Source organism: Oscarella lobularis, chromosome 20 (assembly GCF_947507565.1).
Source record: "Oscarella lobularis chromosome 20, ooOscLobu1.1, whole genome shotgun sequence".
NCBI classification, from domain to species: domain Eukaryota; kingdom Metazoa; phylum Porifera; class Homoscleromorpha; order Homosclerophorida; family Oscarellidae; genus Oscarella; species Oscarella lobularis.
The window spans coordinates 638944-661839 of NC_089194.1; the positions used below are offsets into that span (position 1 = coordinate 638944).

A 22896-nucleotide genomic window follows, 5' to 3' on the forward strand; every position below is an offset into this window, starting at 1 on the left:
CAAAGAAAAGCACTGCGGTTGCTTGCGTTCATGGCAAAGCTAGACTGAGACTTTGTCTAAAGTGAAAATTCGTACTGACCACTTCTCACGAAAGGCTTCTTGGAACCGGACATGAAAAGCGAAAGAGCTAGCACTGTGTATATAGAGACCAAAACTCGTTTTACAACCTAACTCCTTCGAGCTGGGTTTACACCTCCGCGGTTAATTAAACGGCGAGAGAAACCGAGTGAGAAAGCAATTAATCGCCGAGAACACTGACGATTGCTGTGATGGGAACGGATTCGGATCAGTAAATCGTGGATATCCCGGATGATTTGAAAAAGAATTCGAGTTCCCTGGCTACATAGCTCATGGTAGTCAAATGATGAAGAGCCAAAACATTCAATAACAAAAAAATTAAAAGAAATTAACTGTCGATTATTTCACCTCTACAACAAGACGAAAATTTGCGATGAGTAGCTAAGTAACTCATTGAAATTTTTCTTGAAAAGAAAGGACGAATACCGATTTTCAAACGCGAGAACGGCGGAGAGTTCGTAGAGAAATCGTACCGATTCGTGAACAGTCCCCTTGCATTTCTCACCGTGAATGCGCTCCAATTTACGAAAGTTCCGCGCAGTTCATAGAGCTTGTGATAGTTGTATAATTCCAGAACGGATAGATTAAGATTATAGAAGCCTGTGTAGAGAAGAAAAATTATCAAACATTTTTAATTAATCAGAAACTCACCTTGCTTGATATCATCCATATTGGCGTTTAGATGACGCAGGAATACGCCTACTGCTTGCGGTCTCTTTGAATCCAATAGATTACCAAGCTGCAACAGAAATAGTCAAAGATTAATACTATTGATTTTTTAGTTTCCTTACCTTCTTTGGCTTTGGCTTTGCAAAGGACTGAGCTAGCGCCAGTTCGTCCAACAATTTTAATTTGAGTTTTTCAAACTGCCATATCACTTCCTCATTTGTGACCGACACGGCTATAAACAGAAAACGACAATTATCATTCAATTAGTTCAGCGAAATTCTCACTATAAACATTTCTGATCTGAGCCCATATTTACTTGCTGTATAAACGGAGGTTCGTGCTCTACTTCTTTATAGGGCGGATGCTGAAACAGAAACGTGACTTCCCACATAAAAATCCCAAACTTCACACATCTGATGCTGTCTCGATGCTGCATATGTCACAATACGTACGTTTGTTCCTATGGAAAAAACTTATAATATATTGTCTCAGCAGTGGCGGATCCAGGATTTAGGAGAAGGGGGGGGCGCGCGCGCGCGAAAATTTTTGACCACGCCCACTTTTTTTACCTAACCACACCCACTCAAAATGTATTTTTCCCCGAACACCAGGGCGCGCGCGGGCGAAGCCCGCGCGCGCCCTGGTGGGAGGGTCTCTCAAACGTGATCGCCCAAAAACCAAAGTGTGTGTCTGTCGGTAACCCTGACGTCACAATCGCACTTGGGCCAATCACGCACACATGTGCCTTTATGACATCACATTCATTGTGATGTCATACTCTCCCGTATTTTGAACAAAATGTACATAAAAAGGTGACGTCACAGTTTATAGGAACCCCGGATTGTGTTTAAAACTTTTCAGGAAGGAGTAGGCATATTATACAGCCTACATTATCGAGGATAAATACTATTAAACATAACGGGCACATAGCAATGAGCTTTATTAGTAACGTTCATAAAGGGAACGCAGTAAAGGAGCACGTTGGGTTTGTCGTGCTGCGAGCGCAGCTCGCAGCACGCAAACCCAACTGCGAGCTGATAATGGGCCTCGCGACACGATCACCCAAAGGGGCAGAGGTTAGCGTTAGGAGAGGCATAGCTCTGCGTCACGCGTACATAAGAGGCCAAATTGTAGGCTTTTGCGGAAAATAAAGCATGCCAACTCACGTGGTTAGGCAGTGCGATGCGAATTATGCAAAAATGATTTACAAAATTAGAGTAATAAGAATGTGCTGGGGGTGTTCGGGGATCCCATGATGGCTCACGAAAAGCCATCATTATCTAGTATAATTCTATTCGACGCGCGCAGTGCACTACGGTACGCAGAAATCTTCCTGTCTTCGTAAATGCTACTGCTTTATCTGCAATTCTTTAGTAAAATAATGAAAAGTTAGGCTGGACGGGGGGGGCGCGCGCCTGTGCGCCCCCCCCCCCCCCCCCCCCCCCTTGGATCCGCCCCTGGTCTGCCTCAGCCTGAGTTAGTTCTCGTCCATCTGCATGCCTTCACCGTCACTGAGATCGTCCGTGCACTTCGTTGTTGAAGAAATAACGCAGCGAATAGCAGTTTACGGTGGTCAAAGAGCGCTTGTCGGGTGAGGCGCACATACGGGAGGTTCGAAAGAGACCAGCTTCATTTGACTCTTCTAGCAGGAGTTACACCGTTTTCTCCGGTGACACGGCGAGTGAAACCAAGTGAGAACGCATTCGATCGCCGAGAAAGGCAACGATTGCCGCGATGGGAACGGATTCGGACGAGATGGGTTGAACTGTTCGAAAAAAGTCGAGTTACCAGCTTTTCGATTGCTTTTCACCCACCTCAGAAGATGCATTTAGTTACCAAAATGTAAAAGTGTTGCGTAAAAGGCGATAATTTCCAGTCGCTTCTCTACTTCTTTAGCGACGAGCCACGGACGCCCGCGCGACCGGCGTCATCATCGACTTAGCGTCGAGTAGCTTTGTCTGAAACGTATTGTTTTTTTAGTGAAATACTGTACGAGCTTAGCGCAAGTTGAGAGCGCGAACTTGAAGGTGGAGGCTACATTTGATTTCTTTTCAGTGACATATTTATCATTTTTGCATAGGAACATAGTGCTGAAATGGTAAAAGCTGTGACATGTACAACGCACGTGCAGTCGTGCGAGTTCCTAAACAACATCAAATGAACTAAAAGAGACGTAGAATTTCTCCTAGGTATCTGTCTCTAGCTGTCGTGTATATTGCTTCAACTCATATTCGTGAGGTACTAGAGCATCAATGGAGTAAGTGCGACGGCGAGTAGAAGGGGGGAAAGCCAAAGGCATCTAAGGCGAGGAAGATCCTGAGGAAGGAATGTGAGCGCACCTCATCAATAATAATTTATTTATTCATTTTGTTGTCTTTTTATATTTCTATTGCATCTGCTTCTTGTGGCAGTTGTAGTACGTAGCAGTGACAAAGCACACACCTCGAAGTGAAACCGGAAATTGATTGAGACTAACTAGAGATATTCTTTGCTACGAAAGCCACATGAGAAAAGCTCCTATCTCAGTCCTGTTCAAAACCGAATCCAAAAAGGTAAATTTTTAAAGTCAATAGTAGTTATCGTTGACCATTGCTGTAGCAGCTCGTAAATCCATTGGACCCAAAGAGACTATAAGGACGATTTCAAACACAGGGTGAGAATCTATTCAAATATGTTTATTTGTGTACTCATTTCTTCTCAGGACCTCTGGGCAAACCATTTCCAACTTCCAGAGTCATTGCTGTTCGGTACGTGACTCTCTTTTGGTAGGTAAGTTTAAATCGAACGGTTCTTTCTTAATTTGCGTAACCCCTAGTTGTCATTGCTTTGTAATCTCGTATGTCAATATGTGTTTAACGCGTTTCCTTTTTATTTACGTTGCGTTCAGTATATTGCTTCACTTGCTAATGACGACATTCTATGTGAGCGTCAGTAGTTTGGGGCTGGAACGCCTGCTGTCTGTTCGCAGTTGCAAGTAAAATTCAAACTGATCTTTTTTTCTCCGCCGTTGCTCACAAATTTTGATCTCTGTCTAGGTACACCTTGGGAACTTTATCGCATCAGAACTCTTCTATTTCGTCTGAGCTTTGTCGAGAAATGAAAAGGTTCTCTCTTGCGTACAACAGCCTAAAATAATCCGGATGGTGTCGTCAATATGACGACACTTCGGAGAACTGAGACTCATCGCGCAGCGTTTTTCGAGATACTTGCGCTGCACGGACGAGTGTAAGATTATCTCCCTATGTAATACAGGGCTAATACTGATGTACCTCTTTCTAGAAGGCATATGCTGTTGTCTCCAGTAGTATTTCTTTTATGTTCTGGAACAGCCTTATCAGTGAGCCCTGTCAGTGAGCCAAGTCTCCGTTTATATCCGCTTCGCTGCAGCGCTCAGCCAGAAGACATTCAACCGTTGTGATAAGGTTTGTAGACCCTTTTACGTTCTCGGATACTCCACACCATGCCTAAAAGGGTCTGCGAACGCTTGGCCGCCCACGCGTCGTAGAGTCGTAATGTGATTTGTTGATTATCTTTGTTAGATTCGCGTAAATAAGCGTCAGCTATTTAGACGTGGAAGTTCTGTGACAAAAAGATTAAAATTATGAAGACTTGTGCTGTTCAAGGTGTTTGATTCTTTGTTCAAACCAGGAGAAGCCGCTAATCAACACGTGAGATCCTATGTGGGAGATGCGTGCCCCGCCCTAAATTCATCAGCATATACTTTTCTTCGCGTCCTTCCTTGCCTAAATCTCAACTCTCCAGACTTGTAATACCAAGCTACTCACCGGGGGTTCGAAGGCCTCGCGTGAAGAAACCAAGCAAAACATGTTGGCGAAGTTGTGTGCTCTTTCTTTTCTTGTTACAGCAGCTATTGGGAATGTGTGGTAAGCGTCTTCGCCGCTTGTCGTGCCATCTTCTAAGGATAGATTTTCCTGTTTCCTTGTCCCCCGAAGTACGTCGTCCTTTTTCCCGAAGTTTTGCAAGTTGGAATTGAGCAGACGATAGCAGTTTCGGTCTTTGGCGAGCGGGCTCTCCCAATCAAAGTTCAAATCGAAACGTTGGACGGCTTTGTCATAAACGGATCAAATTTCGTCATTGTAGCCAAAGGCACTAAAGAGTTCAAGCTCAGAGTAAACAGAGGAGTTCTAATATGACGGCTTAAGATCCTTTTTCCTTCAGATTCCTTGCATGAACGTCACCGAACCGAGCGAGGGAGGGACACGTTACGCCTGCGTCAAGGTTATCACTAATCTTCCCAAGTGCCCTACAAATGAGAGACGACGCGTGGTGCTGAGCTTCAAATCAATGTCAGTTTTTGTACAGACTGACAAACCTGTCTACAGAAGAGACGATGAGGGTACAAATCGTCCTGTAAGCTGTTTTTCTACATGCACAACTGTCTGTTTTAGTGAGAATTCTCGTTGCTGCTCTAAAACCAGACCATACGCCTTTGGATAATGACACAGAGGTGCTGTTTAGCAAATGACTCTTAAGCCTCGCAGAGCTTTGTGCCTAAAACTAATGAAGCTCTGCTCTCTGAAGCTACCTCCAGTTGGTCCTAGTTTAATTTTTTCTTTCTTATTTTAGATTTTTTTTGACATCAAGGTAAGTTCACTTGACGGTAGAATGACCGTAGTATTTCACTAATATAAAACCTGAGCTTTTAGCTTTTCGTAAGCACTCATTGAATCTTGGGCATGTTCCTTTAGTTGGAAAGTGGGTTATTCGTGCTGAATATGGCTGCAAGGTTGGTTAAGTATTCTATGTATTGCGCAGAACTGAAGTACATAATTAGAATAGCGTGATTTCAAATTTTCAATTTCAAGTTGAAGACTTTGGTATGCTATGTTATGTTATATGGACTAATTATATTTTCCGTGACGTACTTTATTGTTAGTTTTGCCAAGATTTGAGGTTGTGATTACTCCACCTAGAGTTATTAGTCCGTTGTCTGACCACATCGACGTTGGAGTGAAATCCATATATTGCTCAATTTTCATATTCTAAACTAGTTTGTTTAGCACAATCTATTTCAGGTACACCTATGGAAAACCTGTTGTAGGCAGGCTCAACGTCACGTTAGGAGTAGCTGAGAGGAACTCCTCTTTGTTTCAAACATTTAAAACAGCGCTTTTTGAAATAACAAGCAACTTAAGCAGTTGGAAGGCTTTCACAATAATAAAAGGATATTGAGCTTAGGATAAAGGAATAAAACAGCTGACCTTTCCAAATGACGGTTACGGAGTCTTTCCGGAGGGAAAGTTGCTTTACATCTATGCTGACGTACCGAAAGAGCTAGCTATATATTTGGGTCGCGGAAGGACAGAGCGAAAGTCTGGGTAGGTCCTTTGAAGTCAAACGCTACCCATAAGGAGCTGAAGGGGCTCTTCTCCTCTTACGAGTCGTCTATCGAGAGCGTCGTAATACCTCGAAACGGAAACACGTCGAGAGGCTATGCCTTGATATTTTTTATGACGAAAAGACAGCTGTAGACGCTCAAAGAGCGCTGAATGGTACGCTGTTCCTTGGGAACCCGATCGAAGTGAAGTATGAGCCCAAAAGTAAACGCATTCTCTGCTTGTCACTTTAGTTCTTCTCAGAATAGAAGGAACTTTTTCAGGTGTGGCGAGCCCACCGACGTCCTCGAATAGGTTCTCAGAGCCGTCTTTTGGGAGGCAGTCACCGTTATGTCAATGTTTTTTAGTGAGCATGGTATTGAATAAATGTTTTTTAGACTCTCAGAAGGTGGTGCGTGCGAGAAAAGCGTCACTCTTGCCAAGCTTGAAAACGATACTCTTTGGAAGTTAGTCACGACACAGCTTATTGACCAAGTCTCCTCCAATTTTCCTCGCGTGAAGTTGCGCGGACGCGTTGTGGCGAGGGGTTTCGCTATTGACTTTCAAGGCAGGAAGTTTGACGTCGATAAGGCTGCTAAGTTTACTTGGAAAAAGCACGAAAGCGACTTCATACTTTACAATTGTTCTTATGGTAGCGGTGGATTCATAGAAATTCTGAAGCGAGCAATTGACGATCGCATCCTCGATTTGGAAGCCTTGGCTTCGGAGGCTAAAGTAGAATGTACGTTGGTGGAACTGAATGAAAAGGAAGTGCATATTGAGGTAGCCTCTTTTTCTGACAACAGTATAGCCGCCTTTAAGCGAGCGCTGGACAGTTTTCTGTCTGATCAAGAGGCTTCAGTAACAGAGGAATACTCGGCTTCACAGCTGGAGCTGGAATTCCTGCGAAGGCGTCAATTTCGTAAGTTAGTCAAGCACGACTCGTTAGCTGTTGGAACATCAGAGCACGGCGTTGTTTTGACGGGCCCCACGTACGCAGTGCGTGCCTATTCGCAGAGAATCAAAGATCTTTTGCGAGGATTTGGGGAAGAAACCTTTGATGTGTCGTATCAACCGAGGGCTTTCACTGCTGCAAAGGCAAAGTTTTACGCTATTCAGAAAGAGTATAGCTCGCCGGAGTGTTTTATTCACATTTTGCCACCTGATTCGGTGCCTAAGAAATCGGGAGTGACGCGCATCTCCCTTGCGGGCGTGTGCAAAAAGTCTCTGTTGGCTGCCAAGCAAAAGATCCTTAGCGTTCCTCGTCTGTTAGATCGGTTTAGTCAAGCAGTCCAAATACCGTCGCTTAATCGGACTGGGTTTCTTGAGAAGCGAATTGAGCTAGAGAAACAGCTGGGCGTAGGATTAGACGTGAGACAGAAAGACGTTTTGGTCTATGCGACGTCTATTGATCAGTTCAAAAAAGCTGAAATTATGATAATGAAGGAGAGAAAGGAAGAGGAATTTGACATTCGGCGCTACCAAAGCGCTAACCCATCAGCCATGAAGACTCTTTGCTCCACTGCCTGGAGAAAGGTTGTTTACCTGTCCAAGTCATCCAAGGTGTTTTCAGAGCGAAATGAGGACAACAGTGCTATACTTGTACGCGGTCCGTCGCGTAACGTTTTGGCATTTCGCCTCGCCTTAGATTCATTTGTAGAAGATCTCGGAACGTCGATTTCTTCTAGGCCAAATGAAGCGCATCGTGACGTGTACAGGCACCGCAGTAATTTTGTGATGCAGACCCTCTGCACTACTTATTGGATGGCTGTCGTGAGGCGAGCTAAAGGCTTTTCAGTGTTTGCACAAAAAAGCCCCGATAATGAATCGATAAGAATAGTCAGAGGCTCGAAACTGAAGAAAGCTCAATTTCCAGCGGCTATCGCTAAATTTTGCAATTCTTTGGACACCTTGGCTGGCACTATTGAGGATAAATCCTCGAGCCGTGAAAGGTAGGCATGCATTGCACAATGCCCTTCGTCTCGCTCCCAGATCATTTTTTTGAGAGCTACCACTACATGTATATACTTTGCGTTTCTTTCCATTCTTCTTGCCTTTATAATCCCGTTTAGTACTTAACCCCTTAAGTCTTTCACTGATATCTGAGGCATTGTGTTTTTACTTTTTCTCCGTAGTGATGAGCCGGGTGTCCTCTCTCAGGAATGTGAAAAATTTGTTTCCTTTCCTGGAGGCAAATTGATGTTGTCCTTGATGAAAGAAGACATCGTCGATTACGTGTGCACTCACTACTCGAAAGTCGCCGTTTCACTTGAGTGCGATGATTCCGTGCCAAAAGTTTCAGTGAAGTTTCGAGGAAACCAAAGCGATATTAATTTGGCAGTGAATTGGGCCAAAAAGCGGCGCAGCCGTTTTTCCTGGACCGATCACTCATTCAGCAGAGAAGAGACGTGCTGCCTTCGAAGTTGCATCAGCCGCAATATTCTTGATCTGGAGCAACTGGGAAAAGACGTTGGAGTCGCGTGCGACATGTCGAGACTTTCTGAAGGAATACTTAGCGTGGCTGCAATATCTCCTGCCGATCCCAGAGCATTTTGGACTGCAGTGGATCAATATCTAGGAGACCATTTATCAGTAACGGCTGAGCAATTTTTAACCGATATGCAGCTTAGATTCCTAAAACGCCTTCGCTTTAATATGCCTTGGCTTGGATTTGGACAAGTCATGAGCACTGGTATTAAACTGCTCTCACCAAATGAAGAGAAAAAATGTCTGATTGTAAAGGGAACTCGAAGAGATGTGCAGATCGCCTTGAAAGAACTGGAGAAAGTTTTTAGTCGTTTTGAAAAAACTTCCTTTGACTTTTCATACCCGAAAGGATCACGTGGCGCTCTCTCGAGAGAATTTAACAACGTTCAAGAGAAGTTGACCAAGAATGATGTTCTTGTCTTTACATCGACTGCCATGGCTAAGGATAACGCATTTCAAGTTACCCTCGCCAGTTTCGGCGACTTAACCTCGGCAAGAGGTACGCTTCTGGCGTTGTCCAAATCATTTCATAAGTTTCAGAAAACGATTCGTGTTCCGTCTGGTCTCCGTTCAATAGTCTTTGAACAAGCACAGGAGAGAAATTTACCGATAGGATTAGTCGATGAAAACTTTGTCATTTATGGGTCGTCATCCGAAGCCGTAGCGACGTCTCTAAAAGCGGTGTATGAATTGTCGAGAAAAGCGCGTAGAGAGCGAATTTCACGAGAGAGGGAGACGCCTGATGACCATCGAGGAGACTGCAATCTGATGAGTAGTAACTCTAGCGAAAAACCGTCACCGGCGAAGCCGAGTTACGGCAGGAAGATCTGTCCTACAGATGAAGAAGCAAATCGTCGACCTTTGGTGTCAGGAATCACAAATCCTTCTGATAAGCGGAACGTCGGAGGGGAGTCGTCACTAGCGATTAGCATCTCTTCGAACACGTCCAGGAGAACGACGGCGCATTTAGAATCAGAAAATCCTACGGCTGCCGAGGTTTTATCAACGAAAACCGTTACGTTAAGATTGCACCAAAAGCAAGCGCCTACGCTAGATGCCTCCCCATCGCCTGTGACCGGCGAATTGAAACGGTGTGCAACAAGGAAATCAGAACTCCCCACATCGCGCAAACAAGAGACAGAATTTCAGCCTACGTCACCGCGTCTTCTAAAAGATATTCCTTTCAGCGGGTCCAAATTTCTTTCAATCTACCGCGGAAGTGTGGTATGTGAATGTGTCGACGTAATAGTCACGGCCACCAGAGGAGACCTCCTCCTCCAAACCGACATCGCTGCGGCTGGAGGACCCTCCATTGAGAAGGAATGCAGTAAGTACGTCAACGATCACGGCTACGTTGCAAGTGGAAATACCATAGCGACAGACAGCGGAAATCTAAAATGCAAACGCATTCTTCACGCTGTCGTTGCCGCGCTTGACACCCAAGCAGATCTAAGAGCGTGTTTGCGTCGATGCTTCGACGACGTTGAAGCGATGTCTGCTAGATCAATAGCTCTTCCTCTACTGTTCGACGACAGGAACTTGCCCATTGAAACCGGTTTTGCGGTTATGGTGGAAGAGATAAAATGTCGATTAGAAGGGGGAAGCTGTGTCAAAGTTGTTAGACTTGTCGACTCGAATCCTGGGTTGATTAGTATTACAGGAGCAGGGCCTTCTTCTTCCCAGTCTTCTGCAACACCTTTGAAAAATTTTGAATGGCGTTTCCTAGACGACAGCAATAAGTTTCAGCCTGTTGATGCTATCGTCAATGCCAAATTAGAGAAATGTTACGCAGAGGCGAAGAAAAAGAACGAAATGCAAATTCAGGTATCTCCTTATGTTTACGACTTACATTTCGAGACGCAGAAGAACTTTGTTATGGAAAGAGTGCGACCCATTCGACGATGTGCTGTAAATTTGCCTGGGCCGACCGCTAGAGCCGAGTGGTATTTCGTAGACGACGTGGGCCAGCAGCAGACGTACGACGTCGCCTCGTCGTTCCGACTTGACAGCGCCTTCGACAGGAGCGCGCAATGGGTCGTCATTTCGATTGGTAGATTTTCCTACGAAATTGATCTTGTCGCAATGACGCAGAAAAACACGACAACAGGAAAGAAGAGATATATTGTTCGGACGGGTTTAGCAGAGAGTTCCCTGCGTCCTAACCTTATTATTCGACCTCCACGCAAAGAAGCGAAAGAACGCGGATTTTCTCCATTCTTTAGGAAGATTTTTTCTACAAGCGAAACGAAGAGTTTTCGTATCTCTTCAGATACGGGCGTTGCTTTGAGTGGCGCCATTCGTGAAGCAGCGGAAAGGTGTGATGTGGAGATAAACTTTGTGACCGACGCTGGCAGCGACAGTGCCGAGGTGCAGCTGAAAGGCATCAAATCATACGTGCAAAGTGCGTACGAAACGATTCAGGTAAGTTTTAGTAGATTTTTCGACGTTATTCTGCTCTATGTATTGATACATATTGCATTTTTTCCTAGGATACGATAATTGCTTACCAGAGCAAAGGCATTTTAGACTGTCCACCGGAGTGGGAGCATCAGACGGAAGAGGTCGAGCTGAAGTTAGCCCACAGTCACTCTTTTGAGGCTCTCAAAGTCGAGAAACTGATGAAAGAGTCAATGCCCACGGTATGCGACACATTCTGCATGACTAGTAATCTGCTTCAGGACGATTTTCATTTTTAGATTAGAGTTACAAGAATTGAAAGGATTCAGAATCGGCGCCAATGGGAAAGGCACCAGCTGCAGCAGAAGCACGTGTGGCGCAGCAACGGTGGTGTCATCAATGCAATGGAGCTCTTTCACGGTACACGAAACACAGATCCATCTCTAATTTATAAAGGAGCCGAGGGCTTTGATATTCGTCTAAGTCGTTCTGGTATGTGGGGTCAAGGAAACTACTTTGCAGCACATGCATCGTACTCACATGGTTACGCTTATTGCTTGCCTAATGGATGTAAACAGATGTTTCTGGTCCGAGTACTGACTAGGCTCGAGGGTCCAGCTAGCCTCGATACTCCAGACCCTCGCGCGTTAAGGGGGGTGTGGTTGGCGAGAGGGTCTGGAGTATCGAGGCTAGCAGGGGGGGTTGATCGTTAGCGCACTAGGCAGCCACGCCCTTTCTAAAAGTTCGTTTTTCTGCGCTTCACGATTCTTTCTGTGCCACCTAAACATAATGGTAAGTTTCTTTGGCCAATAGAAATGGTTCAAGATTAATTCCAATGCTTGCGTGCGCTTTTTGCGGGACTTCGTCGTCCGTGTCTAAAACAGCTCTGTGACCTTCGTTGCGTTTTGCTATGAGATTTTGGTCCATCGCAATCTTTGCTTTAGGCTTCCATAAGGCCTGCCATAGCTCGTGGCGCCGAATTTGCTCTGTCCTTTACGAACATTCGATCCGCTTTAGGCGATGGCCTCAGCAAATGCTCTAAGCCGTGTTCGTTAGGCCAGCCCTGAGTGAGAGTGTCGCAGAGAGCTTAAGATCTTCCTCCTGCATCCAGGGCTTCCAAGCAAATTGTCTCTTTCTAAGTTCTTTGACGGGGCGTGGTACGTCTCGAAGCTGCCTTGTAGCGCTTTCCGCAGTTTGACGCCGTTGTTTGGAAGACAGGGTGAAGCCGGTAGGCGTTAGTTCTACGCGATTACGCTTCATCCGCGCGACTCTAGCGGCAACCTGAGCTTCGATAGATGCCATATCGCCTACATTCTGTATGAAAAATGCAAAAGGAAAGGCGCCACGAGTCACGGCGTAAAGCGTCATGGTATAACGAAGCTGAATTCTCACGGAGATCTAAAAGCTTCAATGGAAATCGCGAGAACGGAGGCGTTTTTGCGGTTGGTTGTGTTCGATAGCAGACAAGTCTGTGGCCGACATCAGTGGCCACCTTGTCGACAACGATCACATACACGCACTAAAAATGATAGGCGACTGCGGAAAAACGTTCGCTTTTGGACGAGGTTACCGAAGCCTAGTGCGCTAACGATCAACCCCCCCTGCGAGGCTAGGGTCCAGCCTGTGTTTGGTCCCGCGCGCGCTACGCACGGTCCCAAACATCAGGCTGGACCCTCGAGCCTAAGTACTGACTGGAGACAGCGTTAAAATGGAGCCAGATCGCAACCTTCGTAGAGCACCGCTGAAAAATAAGCAGGGCAAATTTGGCGGTGTCGATATCGAATACGATTCGGTAACTGGCTTAGCCAATGGTTGCAAGGTTTTTGTCACGTATAAAAACGATAAGTCCTATCCACTCTATCTTATCACGTACCACGTTTAGGTACTAATACTCTTAGAAACTGATTTTTCTTGCTCTATGTATAATGTATTCTTGCTGGACTTTACTTGCAGTGACACCGTAATAAAATCTTTTACAGTTTTCTAAATGCAATGAATTTACGGGAATAATGCTTTAAAAATGCTAGGATACAGTCCACCGAAACCGGCATAATTTCGATTACCGCTTAGACTACCAAATATCGCAGAATATTATAAAAAGTAAAGATTAAATTCTAAGAACACCGCTATACGGAAAACCCTCGTTAATCCAGATGTCTTTTCTGTATACACCATGTACATTTATAAAACGCGGTACATCCGGGAGACTTGAAATAATCACGCAGCTGCCACAGCGTGCAAATATTTGCGAAGCCAGCGAAATAGAGAGCATCGCGCTTGCTTTTCATAGGTCTCGCTGCGATGGAGAATGCTTTTCAGGTATAGGGATTGCGAATATCAAACTTTTTTTCCTTCGACCAAGACAGTAATTTTACCTTTAAACTACGAACACTATTAGCGGGCCCGCTAATTAGACCCTTAGTGGTTATTCTCATTCTAGCCCACCCTTCATCCACTCGTATATTAAGCCTAAAGCTAGATCTGTTTCAGGGCAATAATGCATTGCTAAAAATATTCCTGTTACTATTTGTATAATCAAACGCGCCCCTCTTGAAAAACGCCTCTATGCTTATCTGTCTCGCCCTTCCTTTCTCTGGAAATCGTTCACATGGTTTTCTCAAGCGATTTCGAGAGATCGGTTTGACCGGGGCCCCTTTAGGCTCAGAGCGACGACAGGATTCCTCTACCATAGATAGAGGAGAAGGAGGGATAGGAAACTCCCCTATCACGTGACCGTTTTCGTGTCCCCATGACTGATGCGGTCATAGTGACAATTGTCCCGTACATATTTGCCTTTTCCGCGGGTTTCTGAATCGGTTTGAACAGCGATCTTTACGAGAAATTTGCAAAATTTATAGCTCCGCTAAAGGTACTTTTAGTAGCCCTAAGCACTTGAAGCACGCGCCTGTAAGTGTAAGTTATTACGGTCGGCGTGACAGCTTGCACAATATCGCTATTAGCTTCGCCAGCTTGCCTTTTCCAAAGCATGTTTTGCGTCAAGTACACGTCTAAAGAGTAGGAGAAGTGACAGAGACGGCTCTTATTCTTGCCTGCGCTCCCTAACTTTCGCTATAGCCGAGATTTCAGCGATGGCGACGCGCGCTACTACCCCTTTTGTCAGAGAGTACACTCCGCACTCGAAGGGTTTTTTAGATTAGAACGTTTACTACCCTGCGGGAGAAAGGCAAAGCTAATGCCAGAGGGTAGCCACTTCCCAAAACTCTGTCTAGTATAAGGGCTAAATATCAATCCAGATTGAATGAAGTCGAGTCATTCGGAGACTTTCGAACGACGAAATGGCATCTTCTCGCCTTTTTGCGCTCGATCGAAACTTTTTTGTGCTATTGAAGCAGCCGAGGATATCATTTGGAGCTCTTGGGGACCGATTTTCCAACGGATTCCTCCGAAATGCGCTGCAAAAATGTCTTCGCGTCTTCACGAAGAAGTTCAAGCCGCGGAACATCCGATCGACAACCTTATCTGAAATAATCTGCTCTAAAGCGCTCCGAAACGGATCCATAACTTGTGCATCAGTTAGCCTCGCGTTCGCCAGGCCCTTCTCCCTGCTCTCCCGTATGTCCACGGGAGACATGCCAAGCCTGGGTACGAGGCATGCGTGAGATAGGGTGTGGTCAGGGGTGTGGTTGCGCGCGCAAAGCGCGCGCGCAAATTTTTTTGACCACGCCTATTTTTTTAATTAACCCCGCCTACCTAAAACCATCTTAAAACTCTGCTTTCTTATTATTGTTGGTGTTGCGCACTAAAAAATTCTAATATTGTTCATTTTTTGTGCTTTTTGTTATAAATTTAAACAAAGTTTTAAAAAAATCTAAAATGCGTGAGAAAACGGAAGCCATGCGTGTTGGCGTGACATAAGCCATGAATGCATGACTGTCACGCGCAATGCGTGAGACTTGGCATGTCTGGAGAAGGGCCTGGTATCTGGAAAATCACGTGGGACCCCCTTTTGGTTGTGCGGTCGGTCGGATGTGACGCCTCTCTGATAAGTGCTAATAAAGTTGACCTTTTCAAATGATCGCCCGCGTCTCTAAGCGCATCGCGTAAAGCATCACGGCTTCTTAGGGAAGTCTTTGGTCTCCAGTACGCCAAAAGTAACAGATCCGTGTTTTTGGAAGAAAACAATGACCATAAACAGCGTGTATTCCAATCGTTTCTCTGCACGGCCGCAGGTTAGAAAATAATGACAGTAAACAGCGTGTATTCCAATCGTTTGTCTGCATGGCTGCAGGTTAGAGACGCGGGCGATCGTTTGAAAAGGTCAACTTTATTAGCACCTATCAGAGAGGCGTCACATCCGACCGACCGCACCCCCAAAAGGGGGTCCCACGTGATTTTCCAGATACCAGGCCCTTCTCCCCTCCCGTGGACATACGGGAGAGCAGGGAGAAGGGCCTGGCGAACGCGAGGCTATGCATCAGTCATGGGGACACGAAAACGGTCACGTGATAGGGGAATTTCCTATCCCTCCTTCTCCTCTATCTGCGCTCCGCTGTAAACGGAGTCCGTGAAAACGGTCGAGAGTTCGAATCTCTCTCTCACTAAATAATTATGCTTAGTTGGCCACTGTGGTGGAATAGGTAGACACGTCAGACTTAAAATCTGATATAATATGGGTTCAAGTCCCATTAGTGGCGATTACAAGACTAGCACGCATAGTTTAACGGTAAAATGGTTGACTTCCAATCAGCAGTTGTGGGTTCAATTCTCACTGTGTGTAACAAGTAATTTAATCCTTCATGTAGTGTAGACTAATGGTTGGTCACTAGACTCATGATCTAGGTATGTAGGTTCGATTCCTACCTCTGCTTTAACCCCACTCCTGTAATAATTTTAGGAGTGTTGAGTTTAAAGACAATAAAGAAATGTATGAAGCTTTTTATCCAGAATTATTTCTAAGTCTAGCAGTGTTGGTCCTGGTTATCTATGGAGTTTATCAGCCAACATTAAAAACAGCAATAATAATTTTTTTGGTTACAGGATTAATGGCCCTCCCTAACGAACAGTTTTTATTTTGAGAAGATAAGACGCTTGATCTAACAAACGGGCTTTTGACAATTAATAGTTGAATATCTATTACAAAATTAATTATTATAGTAGGGTCTATTTCTATATTATTAATGTTGAAAGACACCAAAATTTCGGGACAAGCATCATTTGATTCCCCCGTTTTAATTTTAATTGTAACACTGGGATCTGTGCTTTTAGTTTTATCAATTAATTGACTTTCTGTTTATTTAGCCATTGAATTACAAACTTTATCCTTATTTGTTTTAACCGCATTAAAAAGAGATAGTGCATACGGCGCTGAAGCCGGGCTTAAATATTTTGTCTTAGGGGCGTTATCATCCGGCCTATTTTTATTTGGATGTGCTTTACTTTATGGTTTAACCGGTGAAACAAGCGTACATGCTGGTGGACAAATATGTGCTCTTACATCAAATGGTGAGGTAGGAAAAGTTCTTATAACAATTTCGTTATTATTTAAACTATCTGCTGCGCCATTCCATATGTGAGCCCCCGATGTATATGAGGGAGCACCAACAACAACAACCGCACTATTGGCTATAGTGCCAAAAGTTAGTGTGTTTGCTATTTTAGTTCAAATAGGACCAGTAGTTAATGTATTATTAGCAAGTGCAATGCTATCTATGATATATGGAGCTATAGGGGCCTTAAATCAAACTAAAATTAAACGACTATTAGCATATAGTGGTATTGGTCACATGGGGTTTGTTCTTTTTGGTGTAACAATTGGTTCATTTGAAAGTATTCAAGCAAGCTTAATATATATGATTATATATGTTATAATGTCTATATGTAGTTTTTCAATAATACTAACATTAGGATTATCTAAAAACTTAATAGTGGAGTTTAGCGGCCTTTCTAGGAGACATCCTATTATGGCAGTAACCCTAGCTTTTACTTTTCTGTCTACAGCCGGAATCCCACCTTTAGCAGGGTTTTTTAGTAAGTGGTTAGTGTTATTATGTGGAATATCCTCTCAATATTATTTAACTTCAATCATAGCCGTGCTTTGCTCCGTTATAGCGGGGGTATATTATGTAAGAATAGTGAAAATAATTTACTTTCAAGCAGAATCTTCTCTTTTAATTTGAAAAGATGTACTTACAGGAGATAAAAGAGGAGAATTCAGAAGATCAATATTAATCGGATTATCACTATATATAATACTATTCATAATGATATCTCCAAACCTGTTATTACAAATAGCACATAATGCTACGATGGGGCTATATTAATAATCTGCAAGGATAGTGTTGTTATAAAAATGTTAACCCGCCGCAGTGGCGGGTAACAACACGCCTTTGTATCAATAAAATTTTTGGTGAGAGAAAAAGAGATGTATCTATTAGTATTATTTATACCATTATTAAGTGCTGCAATATCTGATTTATTCGGAAGAAAAATTGGTGAGAAAGGTGCAGGGATTTTTACTTCAAGTAGTATAGTAATATCTTGAGTGTTATCAATGTTAATATTTTATGAAACAAATATTAATGCCTCTTCCACATATTAAAATTATGAAGATGATTCGATTCAGATTTATTAACTATTTATTTTGGCCTACAATTTGACGCCTTAACAGGCCACCAGCTCTAATTTTATTATTAGGTTTAGTTTTTGTAGAACAGGGAGCAGGTACTGGATGAACAGTATATCCACCATTGGCTGGAATACAATCACACTCAGGAGGATCAGTAGATATGGCGATATTTAGTCTTCATTTAGCAGGGGTTTCATCAATACTTGGAGCAATAAATTTTATTACAACTATATTTAATATGCGAGCTCCAGGAATAACAATGGATCGACTTCCACTATTTGTTTGATCAATTTTAATAACTGTATTTTTACTATTATTATCTTTACCAGTTTTAGCAGGTGCTATAACTATGTTATTGACTGACCGAAATTTTAATACAACCTTTTTTGACCCTGCTGGAGGTGGTGATCCTATATTATATCAACACTTATTCTGATTTTTTGGTCATCCAGAGGTTTATATTTTAATTATACCAGGATTTGGTATGGTATCTCAAATAGTTCCTACCTTTTCGGCTAAAAAACAAATATTTGGTTACCTAGGAATGGTGTATGCTATGTTATCAATTGCAATTTTAGGGTTTATAGTTTGAGCTCACCACATGTTTACAGTGGGAATGGATGTTGATACAAGAGCTTACTTCACTGCTGCAACAATGATAATAGCAGTTCCAACAGGAATTAAAATATTTAGTTGATTAGCAACTATTTACGGTGGTTCTTTAAGATTAGATACACCAATGCTTTGGGCGGTAGGATTTATATTTTTATTTACTTTAGGTGGTCTAGCAGGAATAGTATTAGCTAATAGTTCTTTAGATATAGTTTTACACGACACTTATTATGTAGTAGCTCACTTCCACTATGTATTATCAATGGGAGCAGTTTTTGCGATATTCGGGGGATTCTACTACTGATTTGGTAAAATAAGCGGATATTGTTATAATGAAGTGTACGGGAAAATACATTTCTGACTAATGTTTATCGGAGTAAATTTAACTTTCTTCCCACAACACTTTTTAGGCTTAGCTGGTCTACCTAGACGATATTCAGATTTTGCTGATAGTTTTGCAGGGTGAAACCTTATTAGTTCTTTAGGTTCAACTATCTCAATAATTGGCGTAATATGATTCATATATATTGTTTATGACGCTTATGCTAAAGAAATAAAATTTATGGGTTGAATAGAAGATAACGGTTATTACCCATCTTTAGAATGAGCACAAACATCTTCACCAGCTCATCATACATATAATGAGTTACCTTTTGTTTGCATCGGGCGAAATTAAGCCCGAATTGGGAGGAAAGATGGCAGAGTGGTTAATGCGGTTGTCTTGAAAACAACAGCCCTTTTGTGGGCTCATGGGTTCAAATCCCATTCTTTCCTTTAAGATAAAATGAATGTATGTTTAAATAAGAGGGGGGTTATAGTTTAGCCTCTACGACCCGATATGTACATTGGGTCAATGGAAGAAGGTAAAGAAAACATGTAACATCATATATTTAATTAATAGTTCAATTTGCCAGAATTCAAATCACAGGTAAATCAATAGATATTTTAACAAAGATCAACGTTTGGGTAACGTTGCTCTATGGCAAAGCTGAATGACGCTAATTTTGCTGGAGGAGAGGAGTCGGCAAACTGCACTCTGATTCTAACGGATAGATATTCAGGCAAAACGTTGGCCGTCAGTGGACTCAGCGTCGTCGGTCGCAATCATTTCGGCGTCTATCATGTTAGAAGAAAAATGCTCAACGTTTTCGAAGCAACTAACGAGCAGGTCATAAATGATTAATTAAGTTAATGAATATTTCAATTTATGTTTCTAGATTGAGGGCGATGCTGAGATCAAGAACATCGTCCGGATCGTCGGTCTGGAGTACAGCAAAGATTACAGTTCGGTTGATGATCTGAAAGCGCTTCGTTATGGTCGTCTTATGATCATGACTGATCACGATGAAGATGGAACAAACGTGAAAGGACTTCTGATCAGATTTCTTCGTCACAAGTGGCCTCTTCTGCTTCGACATCCTTTCCTCGAGCAATTCATCACTCCAAGAGTCAAAGTGCAGTACTGACAATAAATAAATATTGCATTTCATGCTATAATAATTTTTAGGTCTTCAAGGGGCTGAATAAGAAGGCTTTCTATTCGATTTCAGAGTTTGATGAGTGGGAAGAGAAGACCCCTGACTCGTTGTCTTGGCGAGTCCAGTACTACAGAGGATTGGGAACGAGCACGGCAAATGAGGCCAAAGAATACTTTCAAGACTAGGAGAAACATCGTGTTCTGTTCACGTACTGTGGGTCAAGTGACGATGCAGCAATAACACTGGTAAATTCTTTGATAGTTAGTTAGGAGTCGAATTTATACTACCGTAGCTGCTTTCTAGGCTTTTGCTCAGGGTCACGCAGCCTGGCGAAAACGTTGGCTTAAGGACTGGCTGGCTCAACGGAAGCAAAGACGTCAGGCGGGAAAGAGCGAGGTAGATCAAGTACATGAGGGAAGTGTTGCATCTTAGCGATAGATTGTTTTAGTCGTTTTCAAGCGGTAGCGACCAATTGACTTTCAGCAATTTTGTAAACGAAGAGCTCGCGCAGTTTGCGAACGCTTTTAATGGCAGATCGATTCCTTCGTTAGTCGACGGTAAGTTCTCAATCATCGTAAAGACATTGCAAGACGTTGCAAGTTGATAGTGTCCTGTTTTCTTTAGCAGGACTAACGCCTGCTCAGAGAAGAGTTGTTGTTACCTGTAGCTAGCTGAATAACAAACAAATCAATGTAGTTCATTTGGCTGGTATCGGGTCCGATCTCTCCTCTTATAATTACGCGAAAGTAAGCTTTTTCTACTTTTTCTTGCTTTTTCGCTGACTCGTCTCTCAAGAAAACGATTACAACATGTATTGGTCTTGCTCAGAACTTTGTCGGCGCAAACAACATTAATCTCCTCAAGCCGATCGGTCAATTTGGTACGCGTCTTCGCGGTGGCAAAGACGCAGCGAGTCCGCGATGCCTTTTCAGCGCGCTCAGCTCACTCGCTCGTCTCATCATATCTCCTCTCGACGAGCCGGGCCTAACTCGTCTTTGCGACGACGACAGTCTCTTGGAGCCCGAATGGCTTTGTCCCATTCTTCCCATGGTTCTCGTGAACGGAGCAGAGGGCATGGGAACGGAATTCAGCAGCTTTGTTCCCAATTACGACGCTCGCGAAATTGTTGCCAAACTTCAGCGGATGCTCGACGGCCTTGAGCCGGTTCCCATGGTGCCGTCCTATGAAAAATTCGCCGGCGAGATTCGTCAAGTCGACGAGCACACTTTCACGACTTTTGGAACCATCACTCAAATCGACGACACGCATTTGGAAATTACGGAACTTCCTGTCGGAACGTGGACGGAGACTTACATGAGGGCCGTGCTCGAGTCTAGGACAATTAAAAACTTGATTAGGTGAGTCAGAGGAAGAGATCAACCATACTCTCTCATTATATGATTTCTTCATTAAAGTGATTATACTGCGTCTTATACGGATACGACTGTTCGGTTTGTCGTCACTATGACGAAAGCGAGAATGGATGTCTGTGAGAAGGAGGGGTTTCACAAGAAGTTCAAGTTGGAGTCGACACTAGAACCAAACAATCTCGTAAGATTCAATTCCTTATTGAAGATATATAAATCATGGAGATTATTTGTAGGTTTTGTTTGATTGTAATGGCTGTTTGAAGAAGTATGCAAATGAAATCGAAATTTTAAAAGAGTTCTTTGATTTGCGTCTGGAGCGCTATGCAATAAGAAAAAGGTTGCTTGAAGGGCAGCTAAAGGCCGAAGTCGACATGCTAACAAACCAGGCGCAATTTATCGATGAGAAGTGTGACGGAAAATTCATCGTTGGTACGGGAAAATAACTCATGGCAGATTGGCCGAGTCTTAACAAATAGATAGTTGCTTTGCTGAGTCGACGAGGCTACGCCTCCGATCCTATCAGGGCCTGGAGAGAGGCGAACCCGTCGTTTCGCGCCGCTATTGCGTCAGGAGACGACTCGAGAGACGAAGTCGATACAACTGTACCTGACCTCAACTATCTGCTTCGCTTGTCGTTGACGAAAGAAGAGAGAGACCAGCTTCTCGCAAAGAGAGATTCCAAGGTAAGGTGACCTAAGGGGCTATACAGTAATGGATCTTTGGGATCAGGTCACAGGTATGTTCTGAATAGCGTTGGGCTAACTGTGGGGTATCACTCTCTCGTAGATATTGATGTTGGAATGATTAGTCAGGCATCTGTTATTAGATGTCTGAGCTGCAAGTTGTAAGACTAAAGTCTCCGAAAACTATGTGGAAAGACGATTTGAAGATACTTTTAGATCAACTGGAGGTAGTTCCATGAAAGAAACGGAATAGTTTCATTCTTTGACGTTTCGAATTATAGAAGGTGGAGCAGAACGATAAAGGCAACGCATCGATGCCGAAAGCGAGAGTCCCAAAGAAGGTAATTGTTCAGAGTTCGAATTTTACTCTAGGGAAGACTTGATGTCGAAGGTCAAGGAACGAGCAAAAAGACCTCATGAAGGTTCTTCAAAAAGAAATTTCACTGAAAACATCGACGACGCTGGACCGCCGAAAAAGAAAACTTCTTCTTCTAGCGCTTCGGTGGTATTTGAAGTTTTGCCGGCCTCGAAGCGCTCCCTGCGCTCATCGGAGAAAAGGAAAAAGTGATTTTGAAGTTGATGAAGAGCATTTGAATTGAATTAAGTAGCAGGTAATTTTTAGCGCAATTGCGTTGTTTTAGGCTATGAGCTGCGGACTGTTGGTGTCCGTATGAGGCTTGTTTGTTTTAGTCGTGTGTATGTTGCCAGTTGCCAGTTGTTTGGCGTTGTTAAATAAAAATTGTGACGTCACATTAAAGCCGTTTTGTATGTGCATTGATGGCCAACAACGGCGAACACCTACTTTAGTTACGGTACAGCAGGCTCGGTGGAAGGTATTTTTCGAAGGTCGGGGAAAATTTTGCACGCCAGAAATTTTTTAAACCACGCCCACTCAAAAAGGTTACTTCCGAAGTGTAGAAAAACTTATTCTCTAAAAGGAAGCTCGAACACCGTCCCAAGGTGCTGTAATTGTGCAAAGAAACGAATTTGCAACAATTTCGTGAGAGAGGCTCTTTGTTAGAACTCTCAGGCACACATGCATTTACAATTAAAACCGGGTTTAGATGCAGACCACGAGGTACCCATTAGGTAGTGACCGTAGTGTGACCGATTCTTCTATATCAGCAGGGCGTTATGCACGGATAAATTAGAAAATTGATTACTTTCGGAATTTTTTTAGGTCGGGCCACGGCCCGACCT

General features: G+C 43.4%; 2 protein-coding genes, 1 long non-coding RNA gene and 2 other non-coding genes across 16 annotated transcripts; all 5 read left to right on the forward strand.

Moving 5' to 3' along the window:
* The first annotated feature begins 2358 nt into the window (after positions 1-2358).
* On the forward strand, positions 2359-4631 carry LOC136198855 (uncharacterized). 11 transcript variants are annotated; one of them, XR_010672901.1, is made up of 12 exons: positions 2366-2589; positions 2644-2774; positions 2828-2936; positions 2993-3076; positions 3159-3299; positions 3346-3400; positions 3449-3721; positions 3783-3972; positions 4027-4084; positions 4135-4169; positions 4219-4261; positions 4316-4612. It is a non-coding gene; the product is annotated as an uncharacterized lncRNA (long non-coding RNA). The 11 variants fall into 11 exon arrangements; XR_010672900.1 differs by having other exon boundaries at positions 4219-4612; XR_010672895.1 differs by having other exon boundaries at positions 4027-4415; positions 4510-4631.
* Positions 4632-4932: 301 nt separating this feature from the next.
* LOC136198854 (C3 and PZP-like alpha-2-macroglobulin domain-containing protein 8) lies at positions 4933-5902 on the forward strand. 2 transcript variants are annotated; one of them, XM_065988914.1, is made up of 7 exons: positions 4933-5104; positions 5157-5215; positions 5335-5352; positions 5408-5494; positions 5543-5585; positions 5645-5718; positions 5769-5902. In XM_065988914.1, the coding sequence occupies exons 1-7, from the start codon at positions 4936-4938 to the stop codon at positions 5838-5840; spliced, it is 522 nt and encodes a 173-aa protein (XP_065844986.1). In that variant the 5' UTR covers positions 4933-4935; the 3' UTR covers positions 5841-5902. The 2 variants fall into 2 exon arrangements, 1 of the variants encoding a protein (XP_065844986.1); XR_010672892.1 differs by having other exon boundaries at positions 5157-5352; positions 5415-5494; positions 5645-5872.
* Positions 5903-15547: 9645 nt separating this feature from the next.
* On the forward strand, positions 15548-15622 carry Trnal-uaa (transfer RNA leucine (anticodon UAA)). Its single transcript has one exon. It is a non-coding gene; the product is annotated as a tRNA-Leu (tRNA).
* Positions 15623-16213: 591 nt separating this feature from the next.
* On the forward strand, positions 16214-17104 carry LOC136199251 (NADH-ubiquinone oxidoreductase chain 2-like; the record flags this gene model as incomplete). Its single annotated transcript, XM_065989424.1, has 2 exons — positions 16214-16430; positions 16503-17104. Coding segments are annotated over 2 exons (819 nt in total), but the record flags the coding sequence as incomplete, so codon positions are not given.
* A 1750-nt stretch (positions 17105-18854) lies between these two features.
* Trnas-uga (transfer RNA serine (anticodon UGA)) lies at positions 18855-18939 on the forward strand. Its single transcript has one exon. It is a non-coding gene; the product is annotated as a tRNA-Ser (tRNA).
* The last annotated feature ends 3957 nt before the right edge of the window (positions 18940-22896 follow it).